Below are 19,080 nucleotides of genomic sequence, written 5' to 3' on the forward strand. Positions count from 1 at the left end.
AACGGCATCAGAGATTTCCTGCTGGAAAGCCCCCAGAGAGCACGGAATTTAATCTCACTGTTTCACAGAAGGGGAAACTGAGGCTCGCTGCAGGAAAACAGCGTTGCTCAAAGTTAGCCAGCTACTGTGGCCGGGAGGGAGCACCTGCCGCCCTTCCACTGGTAGGAGGCACAGCGCCCACCAGCGCCTGTCACCCAGGGCCACAGGGGCGGCACAGTTACAGCACAGGAGACAAATGCTTAGGAGGATGGAGGAGAAACGCGCAATCTGGGCTGGAAAGGATTTCATGAGCGGGGTTATGCATGGAAACTGTTACTGAGTAATTAAAGCTAAGAGGGCGCTGAGCATTCTTACTTAATATGACTTTATATCCCTGGCTGCGATTTTGCTTCTGGGGTAACAGCCACTGAGGTTGGGGTTCTTCTTCACTCTCTGCTCGCAGTACTCGTGTGCAAGCCTTTCCAGAAGGCTGCGCTGCAAAGCTAGTCTTGCACCCTTTCCTGTCTCCCGCCTGTGAGCTCGTATCTCAGTGATTCGGATTCTGCATTTTGGTCAGTGTAGTTTTCTCTCTGTGTAGGACTGGAAAGTAGGCCATGGGATCAGGCAGCCCCACTGTAGCCGAGACAGCCAAGTGGTGCAGCCACCGTTCCTGCCACCTGCCCTCGAACACCTCCGCCCTCTGCCTCGTCCCCGGCCCGCTGCGCTGCCAGCACCACTCTCAGTCCCCTCCGCCGGGCGTGGGGCTGCAGGTGTGGCCCGGGAGGGGAGGCCAGTGGGGAGACACCTGCGAAGAGGGTGGCAAGGGGACACCAGAGGGTGACTGCGGATGGGCCCGGAGCTTTCCAGAGGAGTCAAACCTCATGAGAGCCCTGGAGCCTCTGGGTGCTTGGTCAGGACACAGCCTGGGACACAGCCCTGCAGGGTGGTGGCTGTGGGCACTGCCCACGGAGGCGGCTGGGCTGGCGTGCAGAGTGAGGACGGCGGGCAGGGACACGGGGGCTGGGGAGCGGCAAGACCACGGACGGGGGGCCAGAAGGACTGTCACGCAGTGCATACTCTCGGCCTGGTGTGCATTTGAGATGTCATGCAGAGGATGCAACAGCACAGCAGGTGGAGGCAGGTGAGGGGCGTCCCACGCCATCTGCCCTGCAAAGGGACAGGTATGGCTGGGAGGAGGGGGAGCCTGGGCCACGCTGTCTCTCAGCCACGTGAGATGAGGAGAGACCTGCATCCACCTGCCCGGCCTGGGTAACTGGGGGGAAGTTGTGGGGAGGGGAGGAGAGGCCACGTGCAGACCTGCAGTCACGGTGTGTTTGAGCCTCAGGCACTTGCGGGGGGCAGGGAGAAATGGTCGCAGCTTTGCTGGGAATGCGGGGACAAGTCCCCGCCCCATGGCAGGAGCCGAGGGCACTCAGGGGCCACCCCAGGGATGTGCAGGACCTTGGTGGGGGCACTGCTGTCCTCGGGGAGGGAGAGGGGATGCCCCACGCGGTGGTCGGCGACAGGAAGACCAAGAGACGAGTAAGAGGAGAAATTGAGGATTGTAAAAGGAGGGCGTTCGGTGGCAGCGATGCCCCAAGACTGTCCACCAGGCCGAGAACTGCGGGAGGCCACGGGTGGGCTTCATGTGAGTGACAGTAGGCCCATCTGGGACTGTCCCAGGGAGGAGCAGGCAGCCGTGAGGGCGCAGGTGTGCGGCAGCCAGAGAAGCTGGTGTCTCTGTGATCCCTGCGGTGTGACTCATTTGTATTAAAACGTTGTATCCATTCATTCTTGAAAAAATAGTTCCCGATGTGGATAAACATCAGAGAGTTTGTTTACCAAACACAACTGCAGTCATCCACCGGGGAGGATGCGCTGAAAGGGCAGACTTCATGCCAGCGTCTTCCGACACACGCCAGTTCCCCCTGGATAAGGGACCTCGAGACTCCCAGGTGGGTCTCTCGTATCCCCACCCTCGCTCTGCAGCGGAGAAGGAACAAGGGCAGAGCAGACGCAGGGAAGAATCTCCTGCCTTTAGAAACCCTTGCTCGCAAGCCGTCAGGGCGGGCGGGTGGTAGGTGCCGCTGCCTCTCGCCCGGCGCTCTGCAGCCAGTGCCTCGGTTTCTCTCACTGCAAAGCATCAGTGCTGGTTTCTCTGCACGCTGGGTAAGCGGACCCGAGTTCGGTTTGGTAACAAAGTTGCGGCTGTTGGGCTGGAATGGATGTATTTCACAGGTGAGAAGGACATGAATGTGGGGAACGGGGGCAAATGCTGCAGACTGAATACTGGTGTCTTCCCCACTTCATACGTGGGACCTAATCCCCAGCGTGGTGGCCTTAGGAGGTGGGGCCCGGGGTGGGGGGTGATTAGGTTATTGGGGTGGAGCCTCGTGATGGGGTTGGTGCCTTTTCACAGGGACAGCAGAGAGCTCCTGTGACCTCCTGCCCTGTGAAGACACAGGGAAAAGACGGCCACCTGTGAACCGGGACGTGGCCCGCGCAGCCACTATGTCTCTGGCGGAGGCTCGATCTTTGTCTTGCAGCTTCCGGAACCGGGAGAAGTAAATTTCTGTTGTCTATAAGCTGCTCAGTCTATGGTATCCTGTTATCACAGCCTGAATGGACTAAGACGCTTGTCACACACCATATCATGGCACATTGTGATGCTGGATTATATTATATACGGATATTTCAAAAGAAGGCTGAGGGTAAGACAATAAATGCAATTCTGCCAGTCGCAATGTAAGTGGACCTTAGAAAACCACGGGGTGGGCGAGGGGGTGGTCCCGGGGAAAGTACAGTCAGCGTGGAGCTGCGATGGCTCTGCTGCCACAAGCCCACAGGGACCACAGGCTCCCGCACTCGCCCCTGTGGGGAGCTGGGCGCGGCTGGGTGTGGCAACTGCCCTGCAGACGGCCACAGAGAGGCTGACAATCAGACACGACGCGGCTTGTGCCTGCTGTAGCGCCGCGGCAGCGGTTTTGCCGACCGAGCTGACTGCACATTTTCAGCCGGAGATTCCTTAGCACAGAGACCAGGGCCTGGGACAGGCTCCGCCTTCCCCGCCGCGCGGCCACTGCGCTGTTTCCCTTCCTGGCCCACAACAGGGCAGAATCCGCCTCTCTCGGACGCAGAATACAAATCTATCTTCACACAATATCTTCTAGCTTTCAAAGGGTTAATTCCTAGCAAAAAATGGGCTTCCGTGAGCGGTTGTGTTGCTAACCGTTTGGGGGTCAAAACTTTTTATAGTTAATTCCTCCAAAGAAAAAGGAACAAAAGAAGAGTAATAATAGTTATCCACATGGATCACCACCACGATGGGCAGGCCTCCCCGAGATCTGTCTTTTATTCCTCTGTGCTAAATTATTTATAACAATAGAAGACTGACGTGGTTACTTAACTCCCTCACCAGAGAACCTTTCTGCAGGCAAATCTCAAGCCCACTACTCTTCGGTATTTACCCTGCACAGGTATTAGAGACGACAAGTGATGAAAAAAATCTATTTCCCACTGCTTACGTATCTATAGTTCAAGAGATGCAATTCTGGCAAAAACAGACACACGCAGGCCTCCGAGGTGCAGGCGGTGAGTCAGTGATGGATTAGACGCTGGTTACGTGAGGGTGACGTCTGCGGGCAGGTGGCAGGACAGGTGGCAGGACAGGTGGCAGGAGTGTTTGCACTTTACAGAGGGCCCAGGAAGACGGAAGTGAAGGTGGCTTCAGGGGGAGTCATTTCCATTTTACCTTTCCTCTTAGACAGTAAATTGGGAAAATAAATTCCTCGAATAGTAAATGCCTTAAGTACAATCAGCCAGGACGTGGCTTCCTGCCCAGGAGGGCTGGGGTGCCAGGCAGGGCCCTCCGTCCAACCTTCACCTCCTGCAAACAAACACGACTTCGAGTAACTTCAGTGCTTTGTGCTTCGGTTTCCTCATTTGTACAATAAAGATAATAACAATAATAATATCAGTCCTGCCCCCTTAATAAGAAGAGGCACTTAAAACTTGTGCTTGAAATTTGCCTTAATTTTTTCTTCCTAGGAATTTGAAATCATCCAAATGGGACTCAAATGACACAAATGAATCAGCATAGAAAGAAATATAATCTGTTCAAAGTAACAGATTGGTTGAAGCTTAGGCTCCGAGTGAGTCACTGATTTTTAATGAGGCATTTCAGCCCCAGAGAGGAAAACAAAGAGGTGCTAAAAACAACATTGTGGGGTTTGGGACCACCTGTGCTACCGCTGACTAGGAACTACCTCGAGACGCTGTGGTCAACGTGAAAGTCATCCACACACGACTGGACCCGTCACCACAGCCCGTCCACGTCCCCGGGGCGTCTGCAGTGCAGCGTGGTCAGCGCGCTGCTTCTTACAGGAAGGGCCGGGGATCCGGGGGAACGGGGCTCCCTCGGACGCTTTGCCGAGCTCGGAACGTGTCTCTCAGGTTTCGCATTCCCCGGTTCTGGCTGTCGGTGCTACAGCAGTGCCCACCACACGCCACCGAGAAACACGGGCACCACCATGGCCCTCTCTCGCCTGACTTGCTTAAATAAATTTTGCCGGAATATTTTTTTCCCCTTACAATCCACAGGACACGACTTATTTCCTTCCAAGAAGGGAATGCGTATCACCTTGGGGGTGAGGACGTCGACTTGCGGGGAAAAGGGTTGGAAATGAGTTAGGATGGAAACGCAGGTGAAGTCCTACCAGAAAAACATCACTGCAAGATACAAGAAGCTGTTCACGTACGAAGCTCTTTCCGCATTGCAGAGTGGCATTGGGACACGGGGGCTCTGCACAGTGAGCCCTCCCCTGGCTGGGTGGGCGCATCTGTGGTCTCAACTCGGGCACCGGCCCTCTTAGCCATCAACGAGGTCACAGGCTCCTCATGTTGTACCTGGAGGGGCCGCAGCTGAACCAAGACATGACTCTCTCTGACCAGATGGCCGTTAATGTCCAGCCTGCCCGCCCCTCCCCTGCTCCATCAAACCAAACAAAACCTGCACAAGGAAAGTCCCTCCCGACACCTCTCCAAAGCCCCACCATCTTCATGGGGAAAAGGACTAGGGATGAACACTGCTGACGCTCCCCGGCCCCCCGCCTGGACTCGCAGCGCTGCACACGCTCAGACCAACAATGTGGGGTGGGGGGCGCTTGTCGGTATCATCCCAGACTCAGTGGGGGAACCGCCGCCAGGGGAGGTGCCCCAAGAGGACGCAGCGGCAGGGTGAGAGCTGGCCTTGGCTCCGGGGTCCAGATTTTGTGCTCCCAACCCGTGTATCAGGGCTTCCCCATGTTGGTGGCCGCCTGGAGACCCCCGGGGGCAGGGGACTTGTGCGAATTCTCATGCTCAGACCAACTGAGAATCTCCGGGAGGGACCCCAGGCACCAGCAACCTGAGAAGGCCCCGCAGGCAGCTCAGCCAGGGTGGAGAACCGCTGCGCCACGCAGGACCTGTCAGGCCAGTACCTGTCCTGCCTGTCCCCTCGCCCACCAGCGGGTGGTCAGGCTTGTTTCATTTCTGGTCTTACGCTTGGGAATATGTTTCTTAGTCTACATTCACCAATTTCCCTCACAAAACAAAGCGGGGACATCACCCTTTGGAATTCATTATATTTGGAATGCGTTACACAGCATTTTCACCTGTAATAACTCCACGTGGAGGCACGAATGTAGAAACCTTGTCAATTTAAAGCAGTTGAACATTTTTAAAGTGTCCTTAAGTGCCCCGGAGACAAGCTGCACCCCTCCGTGGCGAGGTGAGCGGAGGAGGGGAGGGGTGGGGGTGGAGCCAGGGCAGCTCCGGAGCAGCTCAGCCTGCAGGGGACCCTCCAGCTGCCTGAGCAGGTGACACCCTGAGAGCTGATCCGCCACCTCTGCAAGGAAACGGGGGCAGCACTGACACCGCAGAGTTACCTAAGGACAGAGTGGAGCTGTCAGAAAGGCCGGTCCCTCGTGCCGGGTTCCACAGGACCCACCGACGGCAGTCTTCGCCCTGCGCACGTGACAATCACCGTGTTTTTGAGAAGCAGGCTGGAGTTTTAAAACCATTCCCACAGGTCTTCCGCCTTCTTTCCATGTTTTCCTTTTCACAATAATTTTGCTATTCCAATGCCTCTCCCTGTCCCTAGGATGGCTGTCTGTGCTTTCGGGGCTTCTCTGTTGGCGAGTGCAGAACGTCCCTGCAGTCCCTGCCGTGGCTCCTTTTCTCTCGGGCACGGTCTTCAGGATTATGAATTCGCTCGCAAACCGGGGCATTACGGGGGCGGAGAATGAGCTACAGGGTATTTGAACGGCTCCGGCTAATGCACGCAGAGGTGCTGGAGCGAAAACAAATTTAAAGTCAGCTCTCTTCTTTAGCAGGTGAGAAAGAACGAAGGCTCGGAGCTGACCGGTGCCCTCCCCAGGGCGAGAGCTGGCTGGTGGTGCTAGAAAGTCAAAACCTGGTTTGTTTTCCATACATCTTCTCATCAACAAAGAATAATCCCTTAGAATAGTATTTTTACTAGAATCTTGGAATATGTGGTCAGGTTCAACTGACAAACAGTTTTAGAAATATTATTTTACCCACAATAAATAACATTCACTCTAAAAGGCATGGCTTACATTATGTTGCTATTCATAACACTGAACTAAAAACTCAGGTGCCTAAAATAAACTAGAGTGCCCCACCCGAGACTTTGTGTACATAAGAATTACTGGGAAACTTCATTCAAAAAGCCAAATTCTAGTCTCTGCCCCCAGGAGATTGTGAGTCCGTAGGCGGGGAGTGGGGCCGAGGTCTGTATTCATAACCACCTTCCCCCACCGTCCCCAACACACACGGGGGATTCTGATCCAGGCTGGCTAAAGTGGTCAGTCTTACCACACTGATGGTGCTGACATCAACCTGACTTCTCTCTTCGTAGAAACAGTCACCCAAGCCTCGCGTCTCACCTTCCAGCTCCTGGACTCACTCACCTGGAAGAGCTCCTTTCCTCCTGCGTGTCCCTGACGTGTTTAAAGTCTATATATGTTTGGTTACATGTGGCTCAAAATGTATGCCTTACTCTCCCAGCTGGATAGCAAGTGACCTGAAGGCAGAGAATGACATTCTTTGATGGTTTCCCTGCGGGCAGTTGCCAAGGACACTGTGTTATGAGACCTAAAGGTTCAGGTGTCGTCCTGCATCTCTGAGCCTCACAGGTCCCCAAGGAGCCCCTGCTCCTGCCAGGTGTGTCCCGACCCAGTGGGAAAGGCCTCGCCCTGCTGGCTCCCCTGTGAGCCGGACCAGCTCTGCTCCCCACGCTCTTCAACCCGACAGGGTTCAGTTCCCCGCCAGCCCCCAAAATGCTCGAATAAGCCAGTCACGTCTTCTGCAGGAACCAGGGGCCACTTCACCCTCTTGTCCTGCAAGGCCGTGTGTGCAGCCCTGCATGGCATGTGGTGCCCCCCATGCGGGGGAGTATGTGTAGCTAATAAACTGCTGTCACGGCACCTGCCCAGCACTGTGTACTCAGTCATGTTGTGTGTACCACTGAGGGAGGAGTGAGCAGGAGGTGGCCAGAACGGAGGTAGTAGGTGCTCAGTTAATACGTATCGATTGGCTAAACGACTGTAAGTGTGGAATAGAGATTTTAGATAACATCCTGACTTTGACCCTGTGCTCAGTGCTCAGGCTTTACTTGTAGGACGAGGGTGCAAAGGAACTGTACAGAAATCAGGTGCTGGACTGCAGGTCTAACCCCAGTCATGGGGACTACAAAGGAAACAACACAACTGCGAATCACATCTTAGTTAAAACTGAGCAACGCAGTGTGACTGCTGCTACTTGGGCTGGCTTGTCCTGCCACGCCCAGTCGTAACAACCTGCTCTCCTCCTCCCGCCTGGTTTCCCAAATGGTACTCCATGGCAGAACATATGCGGAAGGGTGGTATTTAGGCAATATGGCTCTTCTCTGGGAACTGTGGAAACTTTGCAGGGATATCTTAAATATCCAGGGAAATGTTTATACTGTTTATTATCAATCAGAGAGGCATGTGCCTGATTTGCTCATTTAGAGAAACCTTCAGAGATTGAGAACACTAAATAGGACGTGGATTCCCTCCAATAACAACCAAAGTAGACACTGCAGTTGCATGTCCCGGGAACAGCCAGGCCCCTCGAAACCCTCACCTTTTAGGGTGGCTTTCTTGAGCACCTTCATGGCGTAGAGCTGCCCGGCGTCCGACCCCTTGACCTTCCTTACCAGGAACACCTTGGAAAGAGAAAACAGAACATCTGGAACTGCTGAGACCTCCAACCCATTTTCCTTATTTGATTTGACAAGGAGATACACAAGGAAGTTTACAAACATTGCAATAAAATAAACAAACTGTAGGATCATTGAGAATTTTCTCCGCCCTCCAGGCTGCCAGGAAAAGCTTTGTCTAACTTACTGAAGCTCTTAGTGACATCGCTACGTGCCTGAAGAAGAATCATTTGTTTTTGGTACCACTGACTTTGTTTTACAACAGAAGTAATACCACCCCACTTTTTGAAGATCAGCTGTTTAGAAAAACAAACAATAATCAGAAACCTTAAGGCAGAGCATGAGGCTTGCTTTAAGCACCCCTCCGTGAGCCCCTGCCGTGGGGACAGGCTGAGAGTGACTGCCAACCACCAGCACAGGCTCTACCCGATTTTCAGCGTCAACTGGTTTCTCTTATTTGAACTTTCTTCCCCCAAATTTTAGCTGTGAGTAGCTTAAGTTTATAGATGGAGTCAGCTTCTAACTGGCTGTTAAATACACTCATGTGGATATTTGGCAACACTTTCTGAAACACTTTTTGCTGCATATCATAGAGGAAAACCAAAAAGAAAAGGTAACTGAGAGAGGCTGAGTTTAAAATTATGTTCATAATTTTTGAACAAAATTAATTAAAAAAAAAAAAAAACAACCCTGGAGTATCCTTTATGAAAAAAATCTTCCACGAAAATGAACAAAATAGTACTCGATTTTCCTAAAATCATTTCCAGTGGATGAGAAATCTGCTTGCGTGATAAAGGTCACAGGCGAATTCAGTGCCCGTGGTGGCTGCCTTGCGGTGTGACTTGAGTTCCTCCTCCCCAAGACCTCCCTTCCCCAGCCTCAAAAAGCCAGGAAGACCTGCGTTGTAAGCGCGTTTGGGGACATTCTAGCTGGAGGCAAACTCCACGTGGCCCCAGGCTGCGGGGCCTCCGCTCACCTGGCCACGGACCGAGGAGCCCCACGGGGACGTCCCCACCCCCTCGGTTTCCCGCACAGACAGGTGCACAGAAACTCCCTGCGCAGGTGCTGGAGAGCCGCGCCAGGGGACCCGAGGAGACCAACAGGTGTCAACTCTAGAGACTCCGGTGAAGGAGGTGCCAGGAAGGCGCCAAGTCCCAGCACAGGACCAGGGCCACATGCCTGTCCCGCGCCCTTGACTGGGCCGCAGCTGACCCGGCCCCGCCCTGCCGCCCCCGGATCGCTGTCGCCAGTCACGGCCCCTTGCGGGCGGCGCGAACCTAGACGGCGACCGTGGGAAAGCGCCTGCCCCTGCGCCCGGACAGAAGCGGGACTGGGGGACAGGGAGGTGCCGTTCTGTGCGGTTGATGCTGCCTCCGGGAGCGAGGGCCATCCTAGGAAAGCAGCCAGAACAGGTGTCCTTTTTCTTTCAGGGTTTGGGACTACACTGTCACGGAAAGTGGATATTGTATGGCGTGTCTATGTGTACGTGTGTGTCCCCACAGCTGGATACACAAGCCTGCGGAGCAGTCCCGGGGAGACAGTCTGGGGCCTCACCCTCACTTGCACGGCCCTGCGGGACACAGGCATGAGCCCTTCTGTGGGACCTGGGGTCCCGGTGGCTGTCGCCGACAGTCCTACTGGAGCCCTGCCAGTCACCACAGGTGGAAGGACTCTGCCTTGGGGGATGTCCCTGGCATGGGGATGAGCTTCCCGACGGGCAGGTAGACACATGACAGCAGTGGTCAGAGAGGGGATTTTTGCAGCGAGAAAAGCATTGGTGCTTTCTTTTTTTTTTTTTGAGACAGAGTCTCACTCTGTTGCCCAGGCTAGAGTGAGTGCCGTGGCGTCAGCCTCGCTCACAGCAACCTCAGACTCCTGGGCTCAAGCGATCCTCCTGCCTCAGCCTCCCGAGTAGCTGGGACTACAGGCATGCGCCACCATGCCCGGCTAATTTTTTTCTATATATTTTCAGTTGTCCAAATAATTTCTTTCTATTTTTTAGTAGAGATGGGGTCTCACTCTTGCTCAGGCTGGTCTCGAACTCCTGACCTCCAGCAATCCTCCCGCCTCGGCCTCCCAGAGTGCTGGGATTACAGGCGTGAGCCACCTCGCCCGGCCAGCATCGGTGCTTAACTCTTGAGTTCTTCCCCTTTGGACCACGGGAAAGGCACACACTATACAGTTTCAGTCTCTATGTGATGCTGCCATTCCTTTCATTTCTCCAGCCCGTCCGTGGCGCCTGATGTATCCACGTTGACTGATTAGTGGTGCTGAGCAGAGTCGGGGCAGCCAGGGACATGCAGCCAGCCCTGCCCCCTTGGCCCTGTGGGGCAGGAGGGAGGTGACGGCCAGGCTGAGCACACAGCCCTGGGTGCTGGAGAGGCCACCCAGGCTGAGGACTGTCCATTTCCCACGACAGGAGAGATGTGGCGAGGACCCTGCTGCTGCCATATGGCCGCTGCATTCTCACCTGCCGCTAGGTGGGGCGGTGACGCTAGTGCAGGCAGGGTGCGCCCTGGGGGCCTACAGCCCTGAGGAGGTGGTCCAGAACATTCCGGCAGGGGGGCTGCCATCCCCTGCTGTGACGCCTGGGGACTCCTCACGTGGGGTACGGGCACCACGTGGAGGACGGCTGCCTCAGACTATTGCTCACACCCACGGGGGACTCTGCTGCATGACAAATGCAGCCACCTGTCCTATCACCATGCAGCTGACCTATGAGCTCCCAAGACGGGCACTATGATGAGGAAGCAAACCCGGGCAGTAAAGCCCCACTTCCCCATGGGAGGACAGGGAGGGGGAAGGGAGCGAAGTATACGGGGATTGTGTGGGGACGGCCCCATCTTCGGAGTGTCCAGAACCTCCTTCTCCAGCCCCTGCGATGGGGACAGACGACTGCATGAATTCAGGGAGGAGTGGAATCCGCTCCACTTAAGTCTGAACCGAAGGCCAAGCCGCCAATTAAGATTCAGTTTAAATGACGTCAAATGTCGCATAGATACTTACATAGGAAACTTTTTTCTCCATTGAATTTCAGGCTTTAAACATGAGAAGATTGATGGTAATGGCTAATGTTTACACTTATCTGTTATTAAAAAAAGAGTTCTACTTTCATTTTTTAAAAGACTAGGAAAAATTCCACTCTCTCCATGCGCGTCAAGCTGCTTGCGCCAGGACTGTCGGCCGGGGCGCCACTGGCAGGCAGAGAGCCGCGGATGCACAACAGCGGGATGCAAAACCGACTTCGGGAGGAGAGAGGCGCTCGCTGGTCAGCAACAGCGACATCCACCCTGTGTCATCAAGCATCTCCGTCTCCTGCTCCACGTCATTCTCCTGTCACTTAGGAATCAATTTCAATGCAGTGGAGTAAGTTCCAAAACAACACCACAGCATGAACAAATGGGGTCGCTGAGCCTTTTAACACCCAGCCCGGCTGGCTCCTTCTGGCTCCCTCACTCCAGTGTCAGAAGGCCTCTCCTGCAGCTCCGCTGCTCTGCAGAGAAGCCCCCGAGAACCGCAACCTGGCGACAGATGCCACGTCGTTCTAAATTGCCCCAAATCATCATGGGTGACCGTGACCAGCAAAGTCACCGCCTGGTTCTCCCAGCAAGGTTTTCAGCTCTCTCAGCAGAACATTGCCACCAGTCTGCAGTATTCCCCCAAGGCACGAGACGCCACAGACAAGACATGCACTGTCCGGGGACTATAGGGTGACAGTCTCGCCCAAAAGGAAGACATCCAGAGACTCAGTCTTATAACACCACCAATTAAGTCATGGAAAGGCAAGGACACTTTCTGATTTCGGTTTGCCCCCTTCTTAGAATGTGGGAACCCTAACTTACAGCCCATTGCCCAGAACATGTTAAAGGAAAAAAAAAAGTTTCTACAGCTACGCTTGGCATTTATCCATACAAGGGCGCTCAAGGAGCAAGTGAGGGGACAGAAGGAGGGACAAGGGGGCCTCTGAGCCCTCAGGGAGTGTCTGGTCTGCGGCACTCACTTCAGTGCGAGCGCGCTCTGCCAGCGTTCCCTGCTCCCGATTCAGTGATTGAGCTGCTTTTCTCTCAGAGGATGAGGCTGTTTGCACGTCTTTCTTCTGTCCCAGGCACCATCTAGGGTCCTGCTCTCCAGGCGTGGTGGAAGTCACAGTGGCTTTGCTTTGCAGGACCAGGTGGGGGCCTTGTGTGCTCCAGCACTTGGGACACCTGGAGGCTCCACACCTCAGGGGTCCCTGGTGAGAAATCCCCCGACCAGAGATGTGACCCTCCGGAGGCGACGGTTGCTCTTGTCACAGGAACAGTCTCACTGTGGCTGTCCAAGCAGAGAGCAGTGACAAGGAGAACACTATTAAAAGGCTCGCACAGCCACAGGCACGATGACAGTTGCTCACACGGTGCCTGGGGGCGGCTTGGCATCGGGCAGGCACTGGTGCGAAGGTCTGAGGCAGAGAGCGCCCTTCATTCATTTCTGCATCTCAGGGTCTTCGGTCATTAAACACGAAGGAAAGAGTGGAGCAGCCTGGGGACGGGGCTCCTGGCAGGGCCTGCCGTGGGGACGCTGGAGTCCAGATTCACACGTCTCTGCTCTCGGACAGCAGTTTGACAGGCGCCGTCTGCAGGATGGAAACCTCCCTCCCTCCCGGCCCTTCCTTCCCCTTGCAGGCAGCGAAGGAAGATTACGCTCATGGAAGGACGGACTATTTTTATCTGAGATGAGAAATACGATACAAAGGGCTATGAGGACATCTGGCTTTTCCCCTTCTGGTCATTAGTTTTGCTTTTATAAAATAACTCACAATAAACTTCTGCATGAAATTGGTGTCTGTGACTCTCTAGTGCCTAGCGTTGGCTCCAGACCTTTCTAGGGACCTTCTGAGCGAAGCTTTCCAGAACGAGTCCTGTTCCCGCGATTCTACCGGGCAGACCCGAGCTTCACGCCCACGTCAGCCACGGCCGCCCCGGCCGGCCACATGGCGCCTCTCACGGCAGTGACCGGCGGCCCACCACACAGTCCCTGTGGTGACTGTCCACTGTGCGTCCTGCCACCTCCCCTTGCTGTCCTTTCTCACAACTGGACTTTCTCGCTGCTCAGAGAATGACATGAGTAGATATAAAATGAGAAGTGGCGAGAGGCCAGGAAGGAAGGGACAGGTGTCTTAAGGGCATTAGTGCTCCAAGAGGATTCTGCCCAACACTCATCATTTCCCAAAAACTATTTTTTTAAAGCAAAATTAAAGTTCAAAATTTGAATGAGGGAGTTGGAAAAGCCTTTTCTCCTTCCATCATTAATACCCCCGTTCTCTGGAAGGACATCCCTGAGGACACTTGGGAGCCCCGGCTTTGAGCCTGTGTTCCCACGGAGCTCGGAGAGCATTTCGCGGCTCCATTACCGGGCACTCGGGCGCTTCGACCGTGAGATGGGCCCGGGCGGCATCTGCACCGAGGGGGGACTCACTCGGCAGCGCGGCCGGTCAGCCAAGCCTCCAAAGCCTCCCGGGCCCCAGGCCGGGCCGGAGCTCCTTCCCTCCGGCGAGAAGGGAGGCTCCCTGTAGCTCGGTGCCTGAGACCCAGCGTGTGGGCGATGCCTGCGAGAGGCAGAGAAGGGAGAGACCCCTGCTTGTCTGCTTCCAAATCACGGTGTTTGGAGAAAGAATCATGCCTCTCTCTCACTTTTCCTACATTTCTAGCTAACGATGAGACATTCCACTTCCGCAGTGAATAGGCTCTGCCCTCTGTGTTTCAGCGGCGGCTGTCAACATCGTGAGAGACTGGCATCTTCATTTCCCCACTTCCATAAACACTGTATGAACCCGACTAAATAGCCATTTTTACAGGCCCCAAATCATTAAATACTAGTAATGGTGCATGGCTTAATGTAACATACTTGTACAGGCACCAGGATAAACACAGGTTCCCTACCACGTGGAAAAGAAGAGATTCTACCGTATGAGCACGACAGATACATATTTTGCAGGGAATCAAACTGACGTGGTCTGTGGGAGGCTGTCAGGACATTAAGGTCCTATTAATCCTACCTTTCCATCAACAGCACCCAGACCGCATTCTGGCGCAACGTCATGTGAAGAATGCAAAGATTTGGTGAATGTCCACATGCCGCATAAAAATAGCTACTTTAAAGAGCCAGGACCGGTCTGCTTATACTTAAGGAACGGTTGGCTCCGTGGTTTGTGTCAGTCCCTTATGCTCTAGAAATCAAGCTGTCAGAGCCTGTGTATCTCTAAGAGCAACACCAAGGTGCAGGGAGTGGGCACTGTGCTGGGGAAGTCGCGCGTCACCGTAGCCGAAAGCTCTTTATTGACATCGTGTTGTATATGGATGTGGCATTAAAGGAGGAGCCAACTAGTTCTCATTTCCTGAAAGAAATGAGCTTTTACTGCTGTAATCTGAAGGTGAAAAAAGAAAGGAAATGAAAAATTCTAGTGCACACATATGTCTCAGGCAACTGCTGGGTGGGATTCGTGTCGTATTTAATCTATAGAATAATTAATTACGTGAAGGAGGTAATATTATCTCCATTTTATGGATGGGTAAGCTGAGGCCTCAAGAGGCAAAATAACTGCAATGACACGGGGGTGAGGAGGGGACCGGCTGCAGCCCCAGCCTTCCTGAGTCCCGAGTGACAGTCACGTGCCCATCCAGAGGGGCGCTGTTCTTTATTTCCTTTTCTCCTTGTTCTCTTATTTTTTCCTTCCTTTTGGAAAAACAACTGTTGAGGATGCTCTCAGAGACACATTGGCTCTCGTTCAGTGACTCTGCTCACCTTGGTGATAAACCTAGGGAAGCTATTAGAGAGGGAACCAATGTGTGTGTGACAGTCTCGGGCACAGGTGGTCCTGGCGAGGCACAGCTCCGTGGTGACGGGATCCAGCTGTGCAGAGTGGGGCAGCGGTTAACTCGGGCTCTGCCACGCGAGGACCACCTGCAACTGTCACCCAGTCAGGTTCCACCCACGTCTCTTCCGTGTTCAGGAACGAAAGTCAGATCCAATCAGGGAGTTTGACTTACCTTTCCGTAGGACCCTTGGCCTAAAACCTTCAGCAGTTCAAACTGGGAAGGGTCTGCCTTTTCAAATCCTTCCTTCACATGGTGACTGATGTCGATTTCCTTCACGATGCCTTCTTCCTGCAAGAGAGCAGCGACAGGTGACGCAAACACAAAGCCAGGGCTTCCTTCCCCGCAGCTAGGCGAGAGGGGTAAGCTACAGGGCTTTGGTGTTGGAGTTGGAAGCTGTATGCCACTTAGCTTTATATAATGATCTTGGTGATGTGCACCAATTACCGTTCACCGCCATGTGAGCTTTTATCGTTTCTTTCCTCCACGGATTTTTGCCATTTAGTTTTACCAGGGAGACCTAGAGGCACTAGTGAAGTTCATCCGTTCCTTAACAGTTTGGGCAAAAGGTTCGGTATGCATGAATGCAGCAACTACAGAACAGAATGACCCCTGAGAATGTTTTTGTTTCAATGTCAACACTGCTGTGCTCACAAGGGCATGGACAGGCCCCCACGCGTGCACGTGGTCTGTGCAGTGCAGGTGGTCTGCTCTGTGCTCCCCTTCACACTATTCTGATACCTCTGCCCCCGCGAATGCAAGGAACCTTCCTGGCTGTCTTACAGATTGTAATGTTTTAGCAGGAGCAGTCAGATGAGATTTTCTGCCTGCCCAGAAGCTAGATTTTTTCCTTAGGAAAAAAGAGTCTTTTAGTTAAAACACAGACAGAAATCTTTACAAATTTTCATCACAGAGCCTCCTGTCCCCAAAGACACATTCCTTGCACAGGGGCAGGCTACATGCCTAAAGGCTGGCAACTGAAATGGGAGCTCTGGAAAGCAGGTGTTTTCCCCAACACTGGACATCAGAGGCTGACTGTTGCTGGAGTTTATCTCTACTTCTCCGAGAGTCCCTTTCAACCCTTCCTACAGCCGAAGCGTCACACCTTCCCACACCTTCCCACAGTGCCGGCACTGGGTGAGGGGCCAACATCAACAGGAGCCGGACAAAAACCTCCTCTGAAACAGCTGCCAGGAACTGCACACAGAGTGTGCTCTGGGAACCAGGGGCTTTTCCTACGTCATTTCTTCTATTCATTACAAAACGCTATAAAGTGGAGATCTTCCCCCCAGACTCCGGTCACACGGCGAGAAGTGACAGGCGGGTTCCAGCTGAGCACGGGCTTGGAAGCCCCTTACCTCCTCCTCCTAGTTCGGTCTAAGAGCAAACACTTTCGAATGAAATCGGCAATAGCTTACATTGTAATGTCTGAAAAATTCAGTTTCTCAAAATAGTCACTAATAAATTTTATTACTTCACCTCCACGTAACAAATGCAGACACCTGTGAAAGCAGGAAGGTGGTCTTGGCTGTGAAACGCACCTGCAGTTGTCTCCGGCTTTTCCCTCTGACAAAGGAAACGCTTTGATCTCCATATCCTCATGGATTATTTGCCGTTTTTGTAAAAACAATGGTTTGTTTATTTGTGAAGACAATGAACATAGCCAAATTGATTTTCTTTTGTCATTCATGAGGTTTATATGAGCTCAGAAGATATAAAATTGTAATTTCATTGCTTTATGATTACTTCTTGAATAAATAAGTAAAAATGCTGGAGGCATCGCCCAACCAAAGGGCATTATGTTTATTTAGATCCTAATTTGGGGGCAGAGATCACATTCTAAGACATTTCAGCTTTATAGCTCGGGCTTTCTAGAGTTGCAGGATCACTTTAGCTATAGCAGATGATGCAGCTTTTGCAGTGAAATCTCTCGATTTACAACAGATAGGAAGAGTGAAACGGGGCCTCAGGGCTCTGCCTGTGTCACTCGTGTTGTCTACAAGGACAACTGCATCCCATGTGGCAGCTGAAGACTGGCTTCCCACGTAGAAAACAAAGCCAAGAGCTGAAGTTCCAAAACATTCTCCAAGTCCCCATAGAAACATACATGCTATCTTTCCCTGTCAGACCTGCCAGCGGAAGACAGAAATTGAAGAGTATTTGCCATTCAAATAAGAATAAAATGTCCCTCTTCGGTTAAGAAAACACTTTCCCGGAATGGGCCCCTTAACGTCCTCTACCTATGCAGATGGCATGAGTCACCAGACTCCCAACTTTCCTCCCAAAATAACTTCAATCGCGCAGCTGTGGTAATGCGACACCTATGCTGTGGGAAAGGTAACAGTCGCCGAAGCTCATCTTTCTGCGGCCCACCCGGCGCTGTGAGCCCACGAGCGCTCACACTGATGCACAGAAGGCGGAATCCAGCACGTACCTCCACAGGCGCGGGGCGGGCCCAAGAACGAGCACAGCAAGAAGGCAGCGGGCACTGGAGGCTGACTCCCGTCCACGGCTCTCTCCCGCAGGCACATTTCGCAGCACTTACATACGTTCCCTCAAGGCTTCTAGATCCTTCTGTTCCGTCAGCAGCTCTTTCTGGAGAGCCTTGGCCCACAGCTGGGTGAACGAGCTCATGCCACCGTCGTCGGGCCCTGGTTCTCCGCGCTGCTACGTGGGACACACATCAGATGGCCCTGCCCAGCCAGGCCAGCACACCGTCCCCTCTGCCCCTCAGGAGTCCCCCGGGCTCCCCCGCTCCTGGTAAACCGGCCTTTGAGTGGGCTTCACACCTTTCTAAGAGCACCCAGCTGGGCACCCCGCCTTCACCTCAGGAGTTCACCTTCTTGAGTCAGGGCCGTAACATGTCAAATCAAAGGTTTAGATGCAAATCTCTCAAAACATGTCAAGGTTTGTGTAGATTCTTGCTGTCAAAGTATTTAGAGCAAATGTACCCGAAGCACATACATAATTTCATCTCCTAGAACAAGACTGAAAAAGCCAGTTCTCCTCCCCAATAATATTGCAGCACAGTTCATTTCTCATTTAAAATCAATAAGGTCTTTAGCAGCAAAGAATCTTAGCTCTCGATGGAGAAAAAGGAACAAAGAGTGTCACTGTCACATTTTAGATTTCAGAGTTCTGCCTTCATGGTGACAGTGTAGCTTGAACCTGACCGAGGACACTTAACTTTGTTCTTCACTTTACCAAAAACTAAATCAAAACAAAAGAAGACGAGGCCTGGTGCTCAGGGAACCTCGTGCTGACGGCAGGGTCTGTGCGAACAGAAAAGCGCAGATAAAGCCAGGACGGTTCACCCTTTCTGCTCCGCCCAACCCTCTGGATCATTCCGTGGATATTGCCCCGCAGGGCGACTAGAACAAAAGCATCATTCATGTTTCATTTGGAAATAAGCACTTCTTCTCTGTCCGGAGGTCGGCTGCTTCATCTAGAGCTCTGTGGATTTTAATGCGATTCCCTCTGGAGGATGAAGTCTGCTGCTAAATCTGCCGGGTACATGGCACCAGACATTTGGCTCCTCGCAAAGCTCCTGTGAATGGTATTTTTAAAAATAACTCGAGAGATCTGGGAGGAGAAGCTGGTACCATGACCAGGTGCTCCCACTCCACAAGCAAAGATGCCAAAAATTTTGTAACGTGAGAGAGAAAAGTTGGAGATATAAATTGTTTAAATGATGCTAAAATGTGATAAAACAAAGATGGTGGATTTTTAAAATCCCTGCTGAACTGCATTTGAAATTGGGAGCCATGCACAAGGCCCCCTGCAGGTACTCCAGCAGCTGGGGAGAGGCCAGGAGATGGAGGGGCAGGGACAGAGGTGGCCGGGTGGGGACAGAAGTGGCCGGGCGAGGAGGGGGGTGGGAGGGCGGGGGCTGCCCAACAACAGCTCGCCTGCCTTTCTCCAGCCAAAGTCACCTTCTCAGGTAATTTCCTCTGTTCTGAATCATCTGCTTTTCACGTCACTAAAAGTATAACATTTATGAAAAGTAAACAT

General features: G+C 53.0%; 1 protein-coding gene across 6 annotated transcripts in view; it reads right to left on the reverse strand.

Moving 5' to 3' along the window:
- Nucleotides 1-19,080, reverse strand: part of RPS6KA2 (ribosomal protein S6 kinase A2) — a 222,377-nt gene that overhangs the window by 63,403 nt on the left and 139,894 nt on the right. For all 6 annotated transcript variants that reach the window (XR_006733598.1, XR_006733597.1, XM_045544722.1 and 3 more), the window contains 2 exons: nt 15,244-15,360; nt 8,143-8,224 (listed from right to left, as the gene is read on the reverse strand). Coding sequence is in view for 4 of the 6 variants with exons in the window: in XM_045544722.1 (XP_045400678.1) it covers nt 8,143-8,224; nt 15,244-15,360 (199 nt within the window). In the remaining 2 variants the exon portion in view is untranslated. The remainder of the gene's footprint in view (nt 1-8,142; nt 8,225-15,243; nt 15,361-19,080) is intronic.

Source organism: Lemur catta, chromosome 2, assembly GCF_020740605.2.
Source record: "Lemur catta isolate mLemCat1 chromosome 2, mLemCat1.pri, whole genome shotgun sequence".
NCBI classification, from domain to species: Eukaryota; Metazoa; Chordata; class Mammalia; order Primates; family Lemuridae; genus Lemur; species Lemur catta.